Source organism: Pavona decussata, unplaced genomic scaffold (genome assembly GCF_977016875.1).
Source record: "Pavona decussata unplaced genomic scaffold, jaPavDecu1.1 SCAFFOLD_416, whole genome shotgun sequence".
NCBI lineage: Eukaryota > Metazoa > Cnidaria > Anthozoa > Scleractinia > Agariciidae > Pavona > Pavona decussata.
In genome coordinates this window covers 181,611-202,201 of record NW_028145778.1, presented here as the reverse complement: position 1 = coordinate 202,201, position 20,591 = coordinate 181,611, and the positions used below count along the sequence as shown (strand labels likewise).

At 39.8% G+C, this 20,591-nt stretch overlaps 2 protein-coding genes across 2 annotated transcripts; one reads left to right on the top strand and one right to left on the bottom strand.

Annotated features, from left to right (window-relative positions):
- Positions 1 to 3,201: 3,201 nt before the first annotated feature.
- LOC146450888 (S-phase kinase-associated protein 2-like) lies at positions 3,202 to 9,166 on the bottom strand. The gene is made up of 2 exons (XM_085099822.1): positions 9,127 to 9,166; positions 3,202 to 5,460 (listed from the first exon to the last, which is right to left on the bottom strand). The coding sequence occupies exon 2, from the start codon at positions 5,354 to 5,356 to the stop codon at positions 4,100 to 4,102; it is 1,257 nt and encodes a 418-aa protein (XP_084955948.1). The 5' UTR covers positions 5,357 to 5,460; positions 9,127 to 9,166; the 3' UTR covers positions 3,202 to 4,099.
- Positions 9,167 to 16,276: 7,110 nt separating this feature from the next.
- LOC146450887 (S-phase kinase-associated protein 2-like) lies at positions 16,277 to 19,964 on the top strand. Its single transcript, XM_085099853.1, has one exon. The coding sequence runs from the start codon at positions 16,337 to 16,339 to the stop codon at positions 17,681 to 17,683; it is 1,347 nt and encodes a 448-aa protein (XP_084955979.1). The 5' UTR covers positions 16,277 to 16,336; the 3' UTR covers positions 17,684 to 19,964.
- The last annotated feature ends 627 nt before the right edge of the window (positions 19,965 to 20,591 follow it).

The following is a 20,591-nucleotide window of genomic DNA, read 5'->3' as shown; positions in this document are numbered from 1 at the left end:
TGGAAAGGGCTGATGAAAAACAAGAAGCTGTTACCAGCTTAGGCCCGGTTCATACGTCGAACTTTACATGAGCCGAACCTAATCATTTGGTTCGGCGCATGTAAAGATCGACGTATGAATCAGTTAAGATCGACAGATTTGTATTTGGGTCGACCCGCCGTTCTAATCGACTGCGCCAGTCAAATAGAGCGGCACCAGTTCGACTACGATTCATACGTCGAACTTTTATATGTGCTGAACCAAATGCATACGTTACGTATAAATAATATAAATTATATCTATCCCAGAGGTCTGCGCGTTCCATCGACTTGGCATATGCAAAGGACTTCATTCTGAACAAGATGACGGGAAAAGAGGAATGTGCTTGTTCTTCTTGTTTAGAAACAACTAAATATACTTGTCTGAGATGCGAAAGATTTTTAAAAAAAAGAATCTATTCTTGATGTGCACACGCACTTCAAACCGACAGAAACTTTCCAATACAGGCTATATCAAAGGCGAAGCAGCAAGACTTCTCAGAACAAAATCTTCAAAAACAACATTTGAAGAAAACATTAATCTATTCAAACAGAGATTAGGCGACAGAGGTTACCTCGATAATCTTATAGATAAAACTCTCCCAGAAGTCAATTTCAGCGAAAGAATGTCGGCACTACAAAACAAACAAAAAACGCGCAAAAACATTTTGCCGTTTGTTACGGAATATCGCCCTTCTGTGCCTAACCTAAAACCATTCAGATGAGTAAATGGCACTTGATAGAAAATCAGCCTCTGCTAAGAGAGATCTACAAAGACCCTTCCCTACTTTCGTACAGAAAAGGGAGATCTTTGAAAGACGTACTCGTAAGAGCAAATTAGCTTTGAAGGTCATATTCTTCCTATCTCGCGCAATAGGAGCCGTGTTTGGCATGGCCTTCATTATTTTACCAAACAAGCTCTTCCATGTCAGAATTCATCTTTCCGCCATTTTGAATCTTGTTGAGTAAAAACAACAGCCGCTGACCACGAAAATCTATTTTCTCACTTTAGCTTCAGTTAGGTTCGACGTCTGAATCAACTGCCGAACTTAATTATTTTGGTCGACGTTAATAGGTATTAGGTTCGGCTCATGTAAAGTTCGACGTATGAACCGGGCCTAAATATACTCGGGCCATATTTGACCGCGTGGTGCATAAGCCTACAATTTTTTAACAGTGATAACCTCCAGCATCGCTAACTCCCCCAAATCGATAGATACAGAGATATAGTGAGGCAATAAGTAACTACTTACCAGATAGAATTGCATTTCTTGCAGTCAGAATGAAATATAGGGAAAACAAAGTATTCGACTTAAGTTAAGTCGAATACTTTGTGCTTCATTCGCATGCATTAATTCCCGGGCTTTAATCCTGACGTTTTCACCTTTTATTTGGAGACAGAAACCATTTGTACATTGATTGTTTTTTTCAATACTAACCGTGATTCAGATATGTATCTGTGTGACCCCGGGTCATGATGACGCTTAAAGAACGCAATTTCCGGAATGGTCGCCGTGAAGGCTGCATTCAAGTGTTCTACGCTTTCTACCAAATCTTGTGGTGATCACTGGTATTGTACTTGAACTTTTGCAAGCGTTTTCCGTCATCATTGTTCAAGTCCGGATATTTACAGGTTTGGACAGAAATGATTTAAAATAGTAATTAAGAATTTCCGAGATACTTCTCTTTATGAATGCTAAGTCTTATTTTTAGTCATTTGTCTTGCATCCGCCATCTTGTACGTGACACGTTATTTGGTCACGTACAAAGTCTTCCGCATTATCTCTTGGACAATCGCGACGCACACCCACACACACACACACAAAAAAAAAAAAATTAAAAAGAGCGCGACCGAGAACTTTACTGGGCGCTTCACGGCCCGAGTAATAAAGGCGAATGTGAATCTGGGATAGTCTCCCGCTTACATGAGACTGTAAAACTTGGGCTGTTTACTAAATTTAAGGTAATAGTCGCTATGTATTTCTCGGGCTTGGTATTGTAGTTCTTATTATTCAACACATTGTTACACTACGTGCCCAAATATTGTCATGGCGCCCTCAATATTCGTCGTCCATATACAACAGATATCCTGCGATATAGGCAATTTTGTGTGTTGGGGAGGAAAATGGGAAAATAAAGATAGTCTCCACCTCTTCTGCAATAAAACTGTGTTATTATCAAAATAACAAAACAATTATCCTGCTCAAACTTGCGGAATATCCTCTGATTTTAGCCAACTCGGCCTACGGCCTCGTCGGATAATTGTTAAATTTACCATGGCCGTTAAGCCATATTAAATAAACTCTCTTACAATAGCGAGTTTACGCAACAGGATGGCTGATGTGGTGGGACGGCAAATTCTCCTTGTGTGACGAACGTGACAGCCAAGTTCTCATGACTCTAGATTGCAACATTCCAGATTTCTAGAGAACATCAGTTTTAGTAGAAAATCGCCTAAAAATGTGAAGGTACAAAGATGTCATGTTCGTCACACAACGATACTTCACCGTGACCTTTTCTTTTGCGTAAGCTTACTAAATATGCTTTTTATTGTCTGTATTCTTATAGAAAATAGCTACGAGCTTATCAGCGGGCGGGAATTTTGACAGTTATATTAAAAGCTCTAATCGCAAACTCAGCTGCACCAAACAAAGCACAAGTTTTACCTGGTTCATTGTTTAATCAATCATTGTAACGTTCAGGGCCCGGTTGTTCGAAAGCCGATCAACGCTAATCCCCGATCAAAAGTTAACCGAGGTTTGTATTTCGTTGGTTAAAAATGTTTTTAAAAGCTGACTTTTAGGGTAAGGCAAAGAAAAGTCCAAGTGAAAGCTGAAAAGCAAAACTCTTTTGGGAAAATGCTTTTTCTTTAGTAATTAAACTTGAATCAAACTTCACGTTAATCCAGGATTAGCTTAATCGGGCGTTGATCATGAAAAACTGGGCCCAGATTGTTATGGTACATCATGTAGTAGGGGTTGATAAGTTTTTACTATATCGTTGTACGTGCTTCTTACGCTACGCTTGCCGCATACTGACAAAAAGGAACTCAATCCTAATTTAAACTAATCAAACTGATTCCATTCGTGCGAAACTCAATCTTTGTTTAACTGACATCAATTTGTATCACTCGCTTCCGGTAATCATCTAATGACTCATTCAGTATTTATGGACCGTTTTATTTATAGACTTAAATTTTTTTTATTATTTTTACTTTGACTTGAATTGAGATTGACGGTCAACCAACGTCGTCGGGATATTTATCGCAGATTTTTATAGTTAAATGTTTTAAGCCGTTTCTTATTCGATATCTCTTTCCTTTTCTTTTTATTTTTAACCGGGTGTACGAACTGCTACTTTTACAGGATAAAAAGAGAATGATGAAAAACAAAACATTTTATGGCACTAATAGACGATTACCAAAAAACATACGTGACGATTATTGAATATTCATCCGTGTAGTTTACAATCGTAAAGCCAGCCATATACACGACGGACTTGAAAAATTCTGCATTTTTCAAACACAAAACTTCTACGAAAAGATGAATGAGTTTTTATTGTTTCCTCCGACACTAGAACAAACCGTGATGTGAAACAAAAACTGAGAAGTAGTTCTACTTTATTTTAATCAAGGACTTTGAAGTGAATTTATTTGCAGAGCTTTTCACGACTTCGGGCAGGTTCGGGACGAGGGGCAAGAAAATAAGTAATCAGCGACAACGGTATTGAAAAGGAGCCACCCTTTTTCCATTGCATACTGAATGAATAGTCAATGACTTCCCTGAAGTTTAATAGCAAGGGCCATTTCTATAAACCGGAGCAATCTTAGTTTAGATCAGTATAAGCAACGGACTAAATGCAACAACTTGAAACATTTATGGCTGATCGGACAGCTAGTGTTTCTGAATAAGATTGCCCAACATTTTGTCATGTGACGTCATCTATTGCGGAGTGCAAAGGAAACACTTCTATTCTATCTAAACCTCGGTTAAGCTAGGGCTAAAACGGCTTTATGAAAAGTACTGAAAACTATGTCGGCCGGTTTTGGGGTTTTTCATGTTTCCTTATCCACTAATGAATTTTTAAACGGGGGTCTCTAACGTCCAATTGAATCTGAAAGCATCAGTACTCCCACTAAGGCAGCGGTTATATCTGGTCTCCCCGGCATCAAGCAAACCAACGTTATTATTTTTGTCATATGAAAACTCCACGGCAGGGCAATTTGTTGCGTCTACGGCTTCAAAAAACGGGTGCAGCCTGTCAAGACTATTGTTCGTTATGCACCGTGAACAAGTCACGTTTAGCCATTTTAATTTCCTGTTTGATCGTCGCGTTAAACTGGCTGCAAGGTGAAAAAGAAGTTCATCGTTCACCGCTTTGCTGTCTCCAATAGCGCACAGTCCTAAATACTCCAAGGTCTGAACTTTTGCCACCCGGGGCAAGACTGACTTGAGTCCACATGGAGTGATGAGAGGTAACCACCCCAACTCCAGATGCGACAGGCAACAACTGTCCCAACTTATACCTTGTAGCATATCGTCATCTATATTTATCCCGTCCAATACAAGAGTCTTGAGATGAACACAGGACTGGAGAAAATCTTGAATAAAGCTGCCCCTCAACAGAAAACATTTGTGCAGACACAATATCTCAAGCTCTCTGCAGCTGGCGAACAGAGCCAAAGAGTTGTCTTTGAGTAACCGACAGTGACTTAAATCCAACTGGCGGAGACTTTTCATTCTTTCAATTGTTGTTTCCAAACTGCCATCTCTTAGAAGTGTATACAGAAAGGCGTCACAGAGTCGCAAATGTTTTATGTTTTTGCAACTTGACGCAATTTCTCGATACACACGACAGGGTCCTTGTGAAAATCTGATGTCCAAATATTCGAGTTTCGCAGGGAAAAACCTTTCTCTATTTGTCTCTTCTACTATTGCCCTGTCTCTGTCTGATGTAAAAGTTACACTCTTTAGCGTCAAGGCTTTGAGCTGTTTACAAGACGAATCGAGGACTTGAAGAGTTCGCTCAGATATATTAAATCCACTCAAATCGAGGCGCTGGATTTTTGACGGGGAAAATCGTTTCAAAATCAGCAAGTCCAGTTTTACAGCATCGGTAAAACGTGACGCAAAGCGCTTCAAATCAACATCTCTCCACAAAATGCAATCGAAGGACAATCTGTACCACCGTCGGCAAACCTGCGAAACATGGAGTAGGTCACCCAGGGAAAGGAAGCTGAAAATCTTTAACAAATCTTCTTCGTGCAAGCAAGACATCGGTGCTGCAATAGCAGAGCCACAGCTCGCAGGGACCTGCCCCAGTGATATTTCAGTTCCCATTTTCCTGCTCTCGTTTCACCACCAGAATCGTGAAAAGTTAGTTGACTAGCATGTTCACCTTTCTCCCGTGCAATACGGCCTGTACGAGAACTTACTGCTTCCACCTGCGAAAAAAACGGACCTTTAAAGGAGGGTTTCACGGTTCGGCGCATGTGCCCTTTCCCTTGCACGCTATGGTGGTTTCTCCACCAGACACCAGCGTACCGGCGTCCGGTGAGGAAACCACTTGCACTTTGTACTTTTTATACATTGTTTATGAACCATTCGGAAGCTGAGGAGCTAACTCGGGTGGCAAATTTGCTGATGGAAATTTCAAGGTTGATGATTTTTCAAGTGATTGCATTATTTCTCAAGCAGAAACCTGTAAAATCATCAACCGTGGAATAAATCCTTCTGGTCAACACTAATTTCAATATTGACAGACTTGGTGTAATCCACTAACATTTTCTGGGAATTTTGGTCATGTCATTTTGCTGGGACTAAATATGTTACTGAATGTGAGTGTGATTTTTAAAGTCATATTAAAAATTGATAAGGAATTGATTCATGCTCATGTGCCGGAACACCGGAACAGGGAACATGGAACATGGAACACGGAACACCGGAACAGCAGAGCACAGGAACACTGGACCATCGAAACACGGAACACGGAACACCGGAACATGGAACACCAGAAGACAGGAACACCGAACACCGGAACTTCAGAAGACAGGAACACGGAACACTGGAACTCAGTAAACCGGAACACCAGAACATTTTTGGCAAAAGCGTAGATTATACACCCCGGAACATTTTGACATTTGTACATGACTATGCAAAAAGCCCAAAAGTGTGGCCATTTTTAATTGATGCACATTCTTTCACACGGATTATTCAACGCAAGCGATCTTGTGCGGAAGAAGAAGCAGCTTTTATTTATAGATGCAATGGTTGAATCATTCTTTTTTCGATGAGCGAAGAAGTCAGCCGCGTCGTCTTCGCTCTGACTGAAAAACAAACTCAAAAAGCCCAACGGTAAAAATCAGTAAAACGCACCAACCTTGAGATATTAGGCTGATTTAGCAACAGAAAGGGAACGTCAGTTGACAACGGCGCGCGCATAAAGAACGCCCATATATAGTCGAAATGGACTCGCGTCCAAGCTATTCCGCGCACTCTCGCGTCCTCAAATGACGTTCCCGTTATGTTGCTAAATCAGCCTATTTACAAGTCAATATGCATTTCTGCTGGTGATGTTTTTGAAGCTGTCCTCGGCTTCTGTCTGATTGGATACCGTTTACTGCGTTACTGTGTTACACCGTTACCGCGTTACTGTGTTACTGTGTTACACCGTTGCTGTGTTACTGCGTTACTGTGTTACTGTGTTACACCGTTACTGCGTTACTGTGTTATTGTGTTACACCGTTGCTGTGTTACTGTGGTACTGTGTTACATCGTTACTGCGTTACTGCGTTACTGTGTTACTGCGTTATACCGTTACTGCGTTACTGTGTTACTGTGTTATACCGTTACTGCGTTACTGTGTTACTGTGTTACACCGTTACTGCGTTACTGTGTTACTGTGTTACTGTGTTACTGTGTTACTGTGTTACACCGTTACTACGTTACTGCGTTACTGTGTTACTGTGTTACTGTGTTACTGTGTTATACCGTTACTGTGTTCCGGTGTTCCTGGTCTTATTACATGCCCTATCACATGATGCTAATCTTTTGGCAGATATAAACCCGAATATGATTCGATGTGTAGCTATTTTTCAAATCAAATTTAAAAAGTTCTGGATAGTGAATTATTAAAAAGGCTTCTATAGCTAAGATATTACTTTCGGGCGATCCGAAGTTTTCTTAAATGACTTTCCTACTCAGCATAATAAACTCAAGACATGAGTGACACGATAGCAGTTTGAGGAATGATTGATACCGGTGCGACTTTCATTCCGGTACGAGTTCACTCTAGTTCCCTCTTGTGGCTCTGTATTCGTTTACATGATACCAGCACAAAATCTCATACCAGAGCGAGTCATACCAGTGCGAGTCATACTGGTGCGATTTCACACAGGTTAGGGGGTGTTTACATAATACCGGCGCGACTTTCATTCCGGTACGAGCTCACTCCAGTTCCCTCTTGTGGCTCTATATTCATTTTTATAATACCAGCACAACATCTCATTCCAGAGCGAGTCATACCGGTGCGAGTTCACCCTGGTTACTGTACCGGAGCGAGATTTTCATTCCAATACGAAAACTCATTCCGCCGATGTCACGTAAAGGCGGTACGACTGTTCGTCCCGGTGTGAAATCACTCTCCCTGGAGTCTGGAGCGGGTAGCGCATGCGTAGTTCTTGACATCCGATTCAAGATGGCGTCATAATCTAATCACAAATTTGTTTATTTAAATACACGTCGTCCGGCATGAAGTGTCCCGTCATGTCAACGCGGAATGAAATCTCATCCCTTCATGTAAACACGGTATGAAATCACAATGTCACTGACAGGTATAAAACTTGAACAGGTGCGTGTTTTCACATGTTAACACCAATTCTATGTTTAAAAATTAGGCGTACTTGTCTCCTTGCCAAACCTGTCAATCAATCTATCAACCAAACTTAATTTATAGAGGGTAACACCAAATAGTACATCAGAGTACTAATAACCCTGTGCCCCTCATTAATAAACAACTACCCTAAATGTAGATACCAAAAAAATGGTAAATCAAGTAATCAAGTTTTAATAAAATTATATTTAATTAATGAACAGGATAAAATTCTATAGTATAATGCTTACAAAAAAAAACTACAACAACTATTCACAAATTTAAAATTCTACATCTTGAAAGGATCCAAAAAGTATGTAAAAATTTATATGAAAATTGAAAATGTGGCAAACTAAATTATAAAATACAAAATAAATCAGCTTAACCAGAATTAAAAAAAAAACATCTCTGTGTAAAATGGTTGTTCTTTTTGGAGGACACTGATCCGGCCACATTGCGTAAATGAAGAGTGACTCGCGTGTGTTTACCCTCTTTAAATTTAGGTTGCACGAGTATGTGTACGTCCTTCAGAGTTAAATTAGTTTTTATTTTAATGCCTGCACTACTTCAGAACTACTCTAGTGTATTTGAAGCGTATGTGGAGGATTTTTAAAATAGAGCCTTGTATTTAACCATCAAAGGTCATTTTTGCATGGTCCTCTTTGTTTCTCAAACTTTTAAATCTCTTCATTTTGAATATCACCCCTTATTTTGTGTGTTTAACGATGGGGTGGTGTTTTTGATGCCGCATAGGGCATTTCACTAGCTGAGTATGGCTTTGTTCGTTTAAGTGCGGGATAGTTTTAACTGCCTTTCCAGTGTTGAGATCTGTGCAAATATATGACAGGAATCATCGCTTGAATCGCGCAATTAGCCTCACTCCGTAGTTTTGTGATGCCGGGCCCAGCTATTAGTTTTTGTTCCAAGCTGTTGTGTTTCTTGCCACGGCTATTTGTCGTTTTGTTCTTACATTATTGTTGTAGCTTCTAATAGAGCTATGCAACGGCCACATTGTGTAAATAAAGATTGCCTCTCGCGTGTTTTAGCCTTCGCGCTTGGGCCATAAATCAACGGGAAAAAAACTCGGTCCGTAACGTACAGTGCAGACCTCAAACTCGTTTCGAAAGAGGTATCTACAATTCGTTTCGAACTTTTTCTATAGCTTAAGATTCAACATGTTTACCAAAACTGATACTAACAAAATGCTAAAAGCAAATGGAATCAACGGGCGAAAACTCACCTGTATGGGCTAGAAAGCGCTCAGTTTAAGTCAGTTGGAGAGATGATAAAGATTGATTAACTTATGGAAAAAGAAATTCAGTTTTATTAACCAGTGAGTGATCAGTCAAAGGTCACAAGACAGAGACCAACTCACTACTGCCACGCTCAGAACTCGACAGGACGGTATCAGGAAATCACTTGCTGGGACAAGCCACCTGAAACTGAGATTATTCTACAAAATGTAGAAACCTAGTACAAGCCTTAAACTGAAAGTGAATACATGCCATCAAATCTCACTTCGGGCCGTACTCCACTTTTAAAATAGCTCTTCCTTATATAGCTTTATATCATCACCTGCCTTTGGTTGGAATTACCAAGGTTTGTGTTGTAATTGCAAGAAAACAATTTTCCTTACGCTTATTTCTTGGCTGACTTAAGTCGTCCGTTAATTCATCGCACTAATTTCTCTCTCGTCTTAACTCGACTGCACACGCGAAAGTCGACTTGAAGCAAGTCTATCTATCATCAAAAGTTCATACATTGAAGTTGGTCGCGAGTCCAGAGCGAGTCTCTACCTTTCTTTCTCTAATTTTAAAACTTGTATATAAGTATATCATACTTCTTCTGTAATTAATCAAAGTGTACCCTAAATAACCTCTGGCACCCAGGGTAATGAAAGTGAGGATCAATGAAGATTACGTTTACTGTGCAATTGCCGAGGAATACAAAATATGACACGTCACGACGATTAATGACTGATAACTAAGACCACCCCTTCCCTCATTTGACGTGTTTTGGAGCACGTTTGGTTTTATAGCGAAAGGCATAATTGATTTCGAGGTGCGGGTGTGGCCGGTTTATATATCTTCCTGTTTCCGTCCAAGATTGTAGGGGAACTGAATGACTAAAAGATTCTGTTTTTCGCTGAAGCGTAAGAAAATTACGAAGATTTTTTCAATTTGCTTTGGCCCGAAACCCGAAACTAGATTAGTGTTGATTTCTTCCGCTCTCTCGGACTCTCACAGTCCCTGAGTCAGTGCTGGACTCGGAAGCGAGGGCTCGTTTCCCCGAACAGCAACTCGTCAGTTTTTGAAGAAATGGTTTGTTGCTCTCAGTTTGCTTTGCATCTTCTCAAAACAGTACGTGAAACAAAACACGTTACGTTAATCAATAAACTGGCACGCTCAAACGAACTTCAGTTCCGGTGTCTTCATGTCACCTACAAGCCTCTTCTCCTTCCGTTCCCATCAAATATAAAATCATCATTTTGCTTTACGAATTCTTGAAGTCACTCTCGTGGGGTTTGGGGGTGGAGGGGAGGGGGTGAGAATTCGCGTGACGAAGGCGCGAGTCATGGGCAGGTTCTCCCGATTTGCCAAGCTTGCCCGTTAAAAACTCGTGCGAAAAGTAAGAGCGCCTGTTTACGGGCTATACTGATAGTGAGTTGTTACACAAACGTCACAATAATTAACATAGTGAATACTTCACAAAGAAAGGAGGCAAAAATTCGCCCGGATGTTGATCCTGTCGTACACCGGTGTGTTAACGAGCAAAGCAACTCCGAATCCAGAGAAGGGGAAGGTTTAGCGGTACAATTTTGTTGACGGAAAAGTTTTGCTCTGTCAAAGGACGATGATTAAAGAGTCTTTTCATAAGCTTTGGGAGGATCTGCGAGCATTTATCGGAAGGAAACTGAACGAAAATGATCAGGGGTCGTATCGTTTTCGTGTAGACAGCGCCGAAAAACGATTTGAAAACGATCGTGTAGGATGACACAAAACTTTTGTTTCCTTTTTCGATGAAAACGCAATCTCTTGAAAACATTTCCATGTAGAGGAGGTCTTAGGACAAATTATGCTTTTTTAATTTTTGTTTCCCTGTTTACACGGACCGCACGGGAAGGACCTACGACTACAGTTTATTCCACTGACATTGTTTGTTACCGCCAAAGTTGTTTTCCTTGCGCCCATACCAGATAAGTAGAAAATTGCTCTTGAAAGTTCTGCCCGTTTAAGACAATTGCTTATGAAAAATGCAAACCAATGCCATAAGGACAAACGCTTAAAAGCAAAAATATCTATTTGTTGTAAAAAAATCTGACCTTTTTCCGTAAAATGGTGAAAGGTGCTTCTGGATACGCGCCTGGCCGTGAATCCGTGACAAGATCGGGATCAGTAGTAAACTGGCTAGATCAACACTGCAAACTGATCTTTTGCGGCGGAGGAAAGACAGAGTCAAAATGAATAAATAAGTATATTATTATTAATGCCTGATATTTCGGTTTGCACACAACTTTCTTCGGGTTGGGGTAAAACATAAAGTTGTAAATTATATACGTAAGGATCGTGACAATTTAAAAGCCTGGATGCGAAATATAGCAAATGGTCTCAAATATCAAATACACGAACGGTCAAGAACTGAAACACATGTACAGATATGCGAAAATTCTGAAGTCTTATCCGCTGTTCTTATATGTAATTTCCTATATTTCACTTCCATCTGTCATGATTCTCTTCTTCGAGTATAATACAAATTCCCCTTTTGACTAACTGCCAGTTGGCTATTAAAATAACTCAGTTGGTAGAGCATTGCACCGGCATCGCAGAGGTCATGGGTTCGAATCGCGTTCAAGCCTGAATTTTTTCAGGCTTTCCCATCGCGGTTATGTACGCAGCTTTTATTAATTCTTTCATCTGGCGCAGCCTTTTATATATGAATTTCATCACTTCCACTACAAGTAAAACTGGATAAAACCATAGAAATGATTGGTACTGGCTACATTCACAGAGAATATGCGGACGCTAAAAATAGTAGTTTAAAAGGTCGGATGACAACGGAATGATTGTATATTTATCATTCCGATCATATCATCGTATTTGTCAGTTACGATCCTAACGTATATATTCATTTTTTGTTTTAGTTCCCTGCGAAAAGTTCCACACCGAAATATCTAGCACAAAACATATTTTTATTCATTTTGTTTTTCTGGCCTCTGCCTGTTCCCTGTTGTAAAAGATACCCGGTTTAAGGAGAAAACAAACATAATCGATACTCTGTTTAGAGAAGCTTTGCACGTGAAGTTTTGAAAACTCCACCTCACGGGCGCGGGGTAGCACGTGCTCGTTCAGAGGGACAGTATCACGCTATTTTTAGTAACACATTGAAAATCGAAAAGACGCTATTGATCGCTATTCGGTTGATAGCAGCCAAGATATAATGACCAAAATTCCATTCAAAGACCATCACTATGAAAAGAAACTATCCACAATATTTTCGCCGGCAGATGACCAAAATAAAAATGGGTTCAAATTTGAAGACGTCGGGCCGACGTTTTCACTTTCGCGCTGTCGCCGAACGCACTAAAAATCGGTTGTGCTATATTTTTGTTCAACCTTTCGTCTCAGTAGAATCAATATTAATATTTCTTTAAATTAGCGATTTAGAAATTAATTAACACAGTTTCCAAAGTTTAATTTTAGCGAATTTTTGCCCAAAATCATGATATCTCCCATGATACTGCCTCTTCAAGGCCAAATTAGGCAGTACCCCCTCCCCCTCGGGAAATCACTCACCTCAACAACCGGAAGGAAAAGAAAGGAACAATTCAATTTTCGGTACTTCAAAAGGATCGAGTAGCTCGAAAATCAAAACAAAAAATGATGCAATGAGATTGCTTTTTATTCTCTCTGTCCTTAAATCAAGAGGATTTTCTTGTAAAGGTCAAATTTTGCCACCCAGCCTTTAAACGCAAGATCGTTAATGACGGATTTGCGTGCGTTAAGCTGGTGCAGCATGAAGCCACATGGAATCCTGAGTTCGGATGATAAAACAAGTTTGTATTGTACACGTGCAATGCCCGTGGATCTTAGTTTATCATGTCTATTTCCAAAAAGTTTTAGTATCGCTTGTTAAGCACCCACTGCTTTTAGCCGACTAATTTATTTTTTCACAAAGCACAAGATTTGTTTATGCGCGAATATAATTGTAAGAGTTATTATTATTATAAAAAATATTTAGTCAGAAGGCTCCCGGCTCACCGTGTTGGTTTTTAGGAAGGTCCTGAAATAAATTGACTTGATGAGAAAAAGGTGAGTCTCCGGTTTTTAAAATCGGATAGTGGATAGGAGAGTTTTCACTCTGATACATGTTCAAGCCGATTTTTTGTCGTTTGGTCATGAAAGGCATCAACTGAGCAATTGTCTGAGGCATTTTAGTAAAGAATCACAAGACGTATAACTACGAATTTCAACTAAAGGAATAAATTATCACCACTATTTACTATTCTTTATTTCACAAATTTTTTGTAGAGAACCCTTAAATCAAAAGCATCAAAATTGTTTTCTGGCCATGGTAAGACTAATTTTCACCCCTATTTAAGAGGTAAAGGTACAAGAGTTATTTTCTGATAAGTAGTTGCATTTCAATATCATTTTTTTTAGCCGGGCTCACACCCTTAAAACTACCGGAGTTGGAATAACTCAAACCTTGGTTATTTAAGGTTACTACTAGATTTTCACTACGAATTTTAACCCCAATGGTTCAATCACCACTCCTGTTATTTTCGAGGGACCGATGTCCTTTGGAGCTCATTTTACCAAACGTGTTACCGGTTTGTAAATTTCTGAAAATTACGATAACTTTTTACATGCATGTTTGTCTTAAATCTAGTTTTCATCTGTGCCGTTTGATCCAAAAAGTAAATAAATAGACTTCTACCTTTGATCCGTCCCTTTTGGTCTCGAGTCGGTTTATGATTTCTAGCCTTCCATTTCATGCTGTAGAATTCAGCTCACTGCAAACGTGCACACGTCCAAAGTGCTTTCAAGTCATAAGCAAGATGGACCAGAAAATGACCTTGACCTTATACATCTCACAACGAGGGGGATACTGCTTGAAATTGCTGGTGGGTACCGGGTGTGTGCGACTCGTTCTCCAAACTCTGACCTCATTCCGGACCAAAATATGTAATTTCCGGTACCTATCGTTAAATTTGACCTATATAATTTGTACCCATTTTCAAACCTATAGTCCCTAGAATCCATCGGGACTGTCCTATAAGGATGCCATTGAACTGCTGAACATTGTATCAATAACAGACTTTATCACTGCGATATGTAATAAAACTTTCGATTCTATAGTAAGGGACCCTGGCCGTCTGCATGGTTCACTACCGTTCTGTGGACCCTCCTGTTATGCACTGAAGCACAACAGGCGCTTTGGTATTCCTACACATAAGACAAACCGTTTTAAGAAAAGCTTTATTATAAGATCCTGTATCGATACTGTACATTTATAGATATTTAGTATTTTTCAATCGATTGTACATTTTAAGTACAGTCGGACCTCTATCAAGCGGCCACCTATTAAGCGGCCACTTTCCAAAGTCCCGAATTATTATTTTGTCAGTAAAATGCTGTATTCGACACCTCTATTCAACGGCCATCCTCTATTAAGCGGCCAGTTTTCAAAGTCCTCAGGGTGGCAGCTTAATAGAGGTCCGACTGTAATTATACATTTCGTATTTTAGACTCTTATCTATTCTGATACTCGTATATCTAGTTTTGTATCTATGTAAATACGCAATTCAGCTTTCGAGCTGCCAAGTATTTTATCAATAAACTATCTATCTATCCATCTATTCCCGTTTCTTTTAAATCCAAACTTTAAAATTATTAATTTATACCCTATTTTAGATCAAAACGGGCTCGCAAACAAGGCATACCCTTTGGCTCCTTGTACATATGTACATATAACTATATAACTTCTATTGGGGTTTTCCCCCGGGACAACATTCTTGGTGGGAATAACTGCTCTTAATCGCTGTTAAAATATCATGGCTAAGAGGATATTACAACCCCTCTCCCCTCCCCTCCTCGCCCTTCCTCTCCCCTCCCCTCCCCTCCCTAAAAGGCCAACAAGAGCATGGGGAATTATATTCATGCCAAAATATATGTTCTCATTGCAGCTGTAGTACTGATTGTATTCAAGCCACTCATAACGCGTACGTTGTCATCCCAGCCTTCTGGCAGGTATCTGTTACCCTCGCTACTCAGTTCACAAAGCGATGCTTCTCGTGGTAGCTTATAGATTAGAGAGGGACCGGGGGGAGGGGCATCATACTACTCTCGTTAAGTCGTTCGCCAGCTCTCTCAGTAAGTTTTTGCACCTCACTTATTCAACTGATTCCGGTAAGAGAAATGAAGACGCCAAGTTTGTGGTGTATAGCACGTTTGTCAGATCGAGAAACAAAAAAAACAAAAAAGTAATGAGATTAATTGGCCGCGAAGGAATGTCGTTAAAGTTGTGCTAGAGTTTACATGGGCGATGAAAGGCGAAAATAGGAGAGAAATAGTACAATTGTAGTCGTATAATTGTTCGTTTCGTTGTTTGTTTCTGTTTTTTGCTGTTTGCTTCAGGTTTTCATACCAGTCCATGTTTAACAAATCCACTACACTCTATATTTTACAATATGTCTATAGAGCGGAAATAGTCAAGAGTTTTCAGGAAAAGGGTTCGAGAGTTTTCAGGCGATGACATGCTTATAGCTTTTGCATATCAAAGGTCTATTCTATGGGTGATCATGACTACAATGCAATGACACCCACAACAATGCCGAAAACCAAATCGGAGCCATCTGTACAATACTACGATACCCGCTAAGTAGGGCCGGCTCCATACACTACAGAAACAAATGTACTTGTTTTCTAGAGAGGTTGCACGTGAGACCTTATGGGAACTGCCACATCATCCTCCACGATGTGATGATGTGAACATGCAGCTGTTCACATGCTTTTCGGCGAGTACCCGCTGTGCCAAAGATCGCCACTTCGTCTTTCACGCTGTTGCGTGTTAATGCGCGCTGCGTGCCGCTGGTAATACAAGTCAATATATTAAAGACTTCAAATCTGAGTCAACAGTTAAAACAGGGGCCAATTCGTTTTGATACGAGTAAAATTTCCCTGTAATATGTGACTGAAAACGATCACCCACCATGACTCGAATTTTAGTTTAATTTACTTTTAATTATTTTTCAAGTGTTTTGTTATTGATGCGTGTGGCCGGGGCTTCTGTTCACGTGAAAGAGTGGAAGCACGAGATTACGGTCAATTATCGGTGACCAAACACGCGTGCAAATATATCATGAGAGCAGAGTGCACGTGCAGGAAAATGAATATACAAGAAGCAAAATTTATTTGTTACAAACATCTGCTAGTCACCAAGCTCGGATCATGTACTCTTTTGGAAAATCGTTGGTAGAAGGGATGACTGTACGAGAACTTTTAACGAACCTTTTTTTCGTAAAACCTTACCAGAATGATTTAGCTGCCACAACGCCGGTACTCTCTCTGGACGAAGGTACACTTTTAAAGATTTTTAGTTTCCTACCTTTAAGGGACTTGCTCCGCGCCTGTCAAGTCTGCCGGTTGTGGTATAGATTGTCATTTGACATGCTGTTGTGGAAAACCTTGGATTTAAGATGCTTTTCCAAATCTCTGGATGACCCGAAAAAGTTTCAAGAGTTGGTTAGCAACCGGCTGGCTAAAAGCGTAATTTGCCTCGATTTAAGCGGCTGTGTTTTGACAGAGGGATCTCTACGAGCTCTCGCTTCACAGTGTAAGAAATTACGCGTTCTGAAATTGAGAAGTGTGACATTTGCGCAAACGTCCAAGGAAATGTGCAGCAAAGAAACTGTACTTTTTCCCAAAAACCTCGAGTACCTTGACATTCGGTTCTCCCACGGTAACCCTCGCGTGTACCGTGCTATCGGGAAGGAGCTTAGCAAAGTTAAATGGCTGGGTCTTTGCGACGGCTTTTTCCAGATTCTCCTGGCGGACGAAAGATTAGAGACAGCTATCAACAGCATGAAGTGTCTACGTAAACTTGACCTGAGTCATTGTCGCACGCTTAAAGACAGCACTTTGACCCTGTTCACACGCTGTAGGGAACTGGAAGTTCTTAGTGTGCGAAAATGTTCTTTTCTGACGGGTGCCTTCGTTGAAGTTTTTCTGGATTCTTGCGTAGAGTTAAAGACTCTCATCTTGGACGGCATCAGTTTAGACGATGAAACACTACAGAACGTTGGTTGGCGTTATTCTTCTCTGAAACACCTCGACTTAGGTTGGTGTCGCCTTGTCACCCCAGCTGGACTCAAATCAGCTCTGCCGCAGATAGCAAAGATCAAAACCTTGGAGTACTTAGGACTGTGTGCGATCGGAGCGGAAAAGGCAGTGAATGACCATATTCTGCTGGAGCTGGGTGTTAGCTTATCTTACTGGCGTTCCAAGAAGCTGAAATCCCTGAACGTAAGTCGCTCCCAAGCCCTGACGCAGGGCGGCGTCGACGATTTCTGGCGGTCGTGCAGTTTGGTCGAGATGTTAGACACAACAGACTGCCTTGCAATAAAACAATGCCTATCTCAAGTGAACAAAGAATGCGAAAACGATGAGGGTGATGTCAAGGTCTTCGACAAAAATACCAACAAAATTACGATTATCAAAATTGAGGGGAGAGGAAAAGGTTCTATCAGCGCTACGCAGTTTGCCAGGTCAAAATACATCCTGGAAACACCTGTATGAGACATCAACAACGGCAGAAATCAGTAGTAAATACTCCGTTCTGATCGCATGCAATGTTTTTAGCACGTGAATTGTGCATGCGTAATGAACGAGCTTATCGTAATAGACGAAAATGACACTCTCTTGGTCGTTCCATCGTTCCATCCGGTTCCATCGGTTATTCGATGGGCTGTAAACTTTCAACAGATACGGGGTACCGACTCTCATGGCTCGTTTAAGTTTCTCTCCTCCTTCAATTAAGATGCACGTTTTTGAAGGTATCAAAATTACATGAAAAGGCTTGAGAACACTCGACCGCCGAAAAGAGGATATTGGGGATTTTAAGAATCTCAATTCGATGAACTAACTGCACAACCTCTCGAGTGATTAAGGCGAACGGTGCGGACTTCACATGGATTTTAAAATACTTGTAATGAAGAACACTACATTACGGTTAATGTCGTTTTTAGTACAGTAAATACGGTGAAATTTTACCTCTCAGTTGAAAAAAAAAAAAAAAAAAAAAAGAGGAGGGAAAAAAATATGAACACAGAATATGCCCCCTCCAGTAGAGGACTTGCCACGACAACAACCCAGCAAAATCGTCCGAAGGTTGAAAATAAAAGAAAACAAGCAAAAAGGGACGACATGGATCTATTGAACCACTGATTAGGACGGTCGCAGCGGTCTTTCTTTTGGTGTATTAGCAAACAACTTATGCTCATACTCTTGGTATGAAAAACAAAGAAGCAACCTGAATAACTTTGGACATAATTCAAAATATCATTCAAGTCACCTGATTTGATTTTAAATGTTCCTTTCGAGAATAATTATTACTAGCTATCTTTTCATCACTGTAACACTGCAGCGGCAAAACTATACGGAGAAACTGGATATTAAGGCCTAATCAGTTAGTCGACTTCTTTAACCGTGGTCAAGTAGCCTTCTACTAGTAGGTTATTTATAACAGTGGGCTACATACCATTTGTTTTTATTTTGTGGTTTCTTTTCTAGTGGTATTATCATATCTGATTATCAAGTTTCATGTGAATTGTTCAAAACTGACAATCCAAAAGACATGCGAAAATAATATGAGCTAGCATATGACATAACGATATTATTGCTTCAATGTTTTCCCACTCTTTGTTAAATTGTCGGCCATGTCATTTAGTCAACGCTGGGGATGTTTTTGATGCCCTCTCGTACACAACCCTTGGGAGGTCTAAGGTATTCATGGATTTTCGTTCATATAAAACGACAAAATATTCATACTCCATAAAAACCAAGGACCAGTTTTTTAAACAGAGTCTTAACTTAGGCCGCGGTTTAAGACAATCAGTGGGCCTCCAAATCTGTTTATAAGTGGTTTATTTTAAGCAGATAAATAGTTTTCTAGTCTGGGATACAAGCCTTCTTGATACCGTTAGCAGCAGGTAATGTTTCAATATGACTGTTGGCAAAATTGAAAATGGTTTAGAACGTGGTTTTGATAAACACCGTCTGAACTGTCTTTTAATAACTAACCCCAAATCTTTTAGACTGGTCGTCTGTCGTTTGGTTATCAAAATCAAGAGTCTGCGACAATTAACTCTGTGAGTTTTAAGTTATTTTCAGCTTTTGAAGTTAATTAGATGCAGGATTTTTTTGTGCAAAGCACATCTGATCATTTTGGTATGAAAAATGCGCTATAGAAATGAACAGTTACTATTCAGTTGTTATTATTGTAACTAAAGTTGATCGTTATATACCCACAAGGAGGTTACATCTACGATGCCGCCACAAAGGGTATGCAAATATAACTAAATGAAAATACCCGTTGTTTGGGTATCAGGGTTATTTACTGATCATGAGAGAAATGGAATAGATGGTTTCTAATTATTTGGAATACACTCTTTTTTATATAAGAATATATTTTATAAGAATATCGAGGCTGAAATTCGCAAAATTTTTTAAGAATATTTTAAGAATAAACCCGAGGCTGAGATTTTGCATTGAAAAGGATATGTTTGTGATGAATGGTGCATGTAATACATATATGTACAGCCACAGCACAAAAGAAATGAACTAAACTGCAAAAAGTGTCATGATAAATTATTTCTTTCAAAGACATTCTAAAACGGAAATATTTAAGAATAATACAAGAATGTTTTCAGCCTAAAATCGGCAGAAATATAAGAATATTCAGTGTGGGCCGGAAAAACAACATTCTTACAAAAAGAAAAGAGTGTATTCAGAAACAGGAAATCTTACAAACAATAATTTATGTCAGGGTTAATTTCTGTTATTTAAATAAACAATTCGATTGAAACTCAAGTCTCTTTATCTTCCCGCCTTCGGTCGCAAAGCGATTATCAGTTCGATGGAATATCGTTTTCAAGTAAACCGTAAGTAAGTTTTATTCAATTGGTTTCTAGTTAAGTGTTTATTATGCATTTTCTGTAAAGAGCCTATACTGGTTCGGCTACAGAACGTGTATAGTAAGCACTAAAATAGAAACCAATTAAGAGAAAAAATTAAATCAACACAGATTAGGTAAAAAAAAAAATAGGTACAAGGATATATGATATAGATAATTCTAAAATATATAAGCTAAAGTACATATTACCGGAAGCTCTGGCAAGAGCAGAGAGTACAATACAAGTACATTGATCTTGAGTAAGGTCCGAGATGTTTGAGCTTAGCAGTTGAAGTGGTCTTGATAACAACTGCCTCCCTTCAAGCAAAAGCGCATCTCGTAATCAGTATGTGATGAGCAGGGGCTTCGCTTTTCTATCATAAAAGCGTTTTACTGTCCCTGCAAGGCCATTTAAGGCCTGTGAACAGCGCGGTAAAAGCACTTAGTAACGAAAGAAACACCATACAAATTCTATAATAATATGGATGGGTTGATCACTGTGGTTTAAATCTTGGGCTACCTCTGGGGAGCTAC

Bases quoted from the DNA above. Each gene is read 5' to 3' on its own strand.
- LOC146450888 (XM_085099822.1), bottom strand. From the start codon at position 5,356: ATGGGAACTGAAATATCACTGGGGCAGGTCCCTGCGAGCTGTGGCTCT.
- LOC146450887 (XM_085099853.1), top strand. From the start codon at position 16,337: ATGTACTCTTTTGGAAAATCGTTGGTAGAAGGGATGACTGTACGAGAA.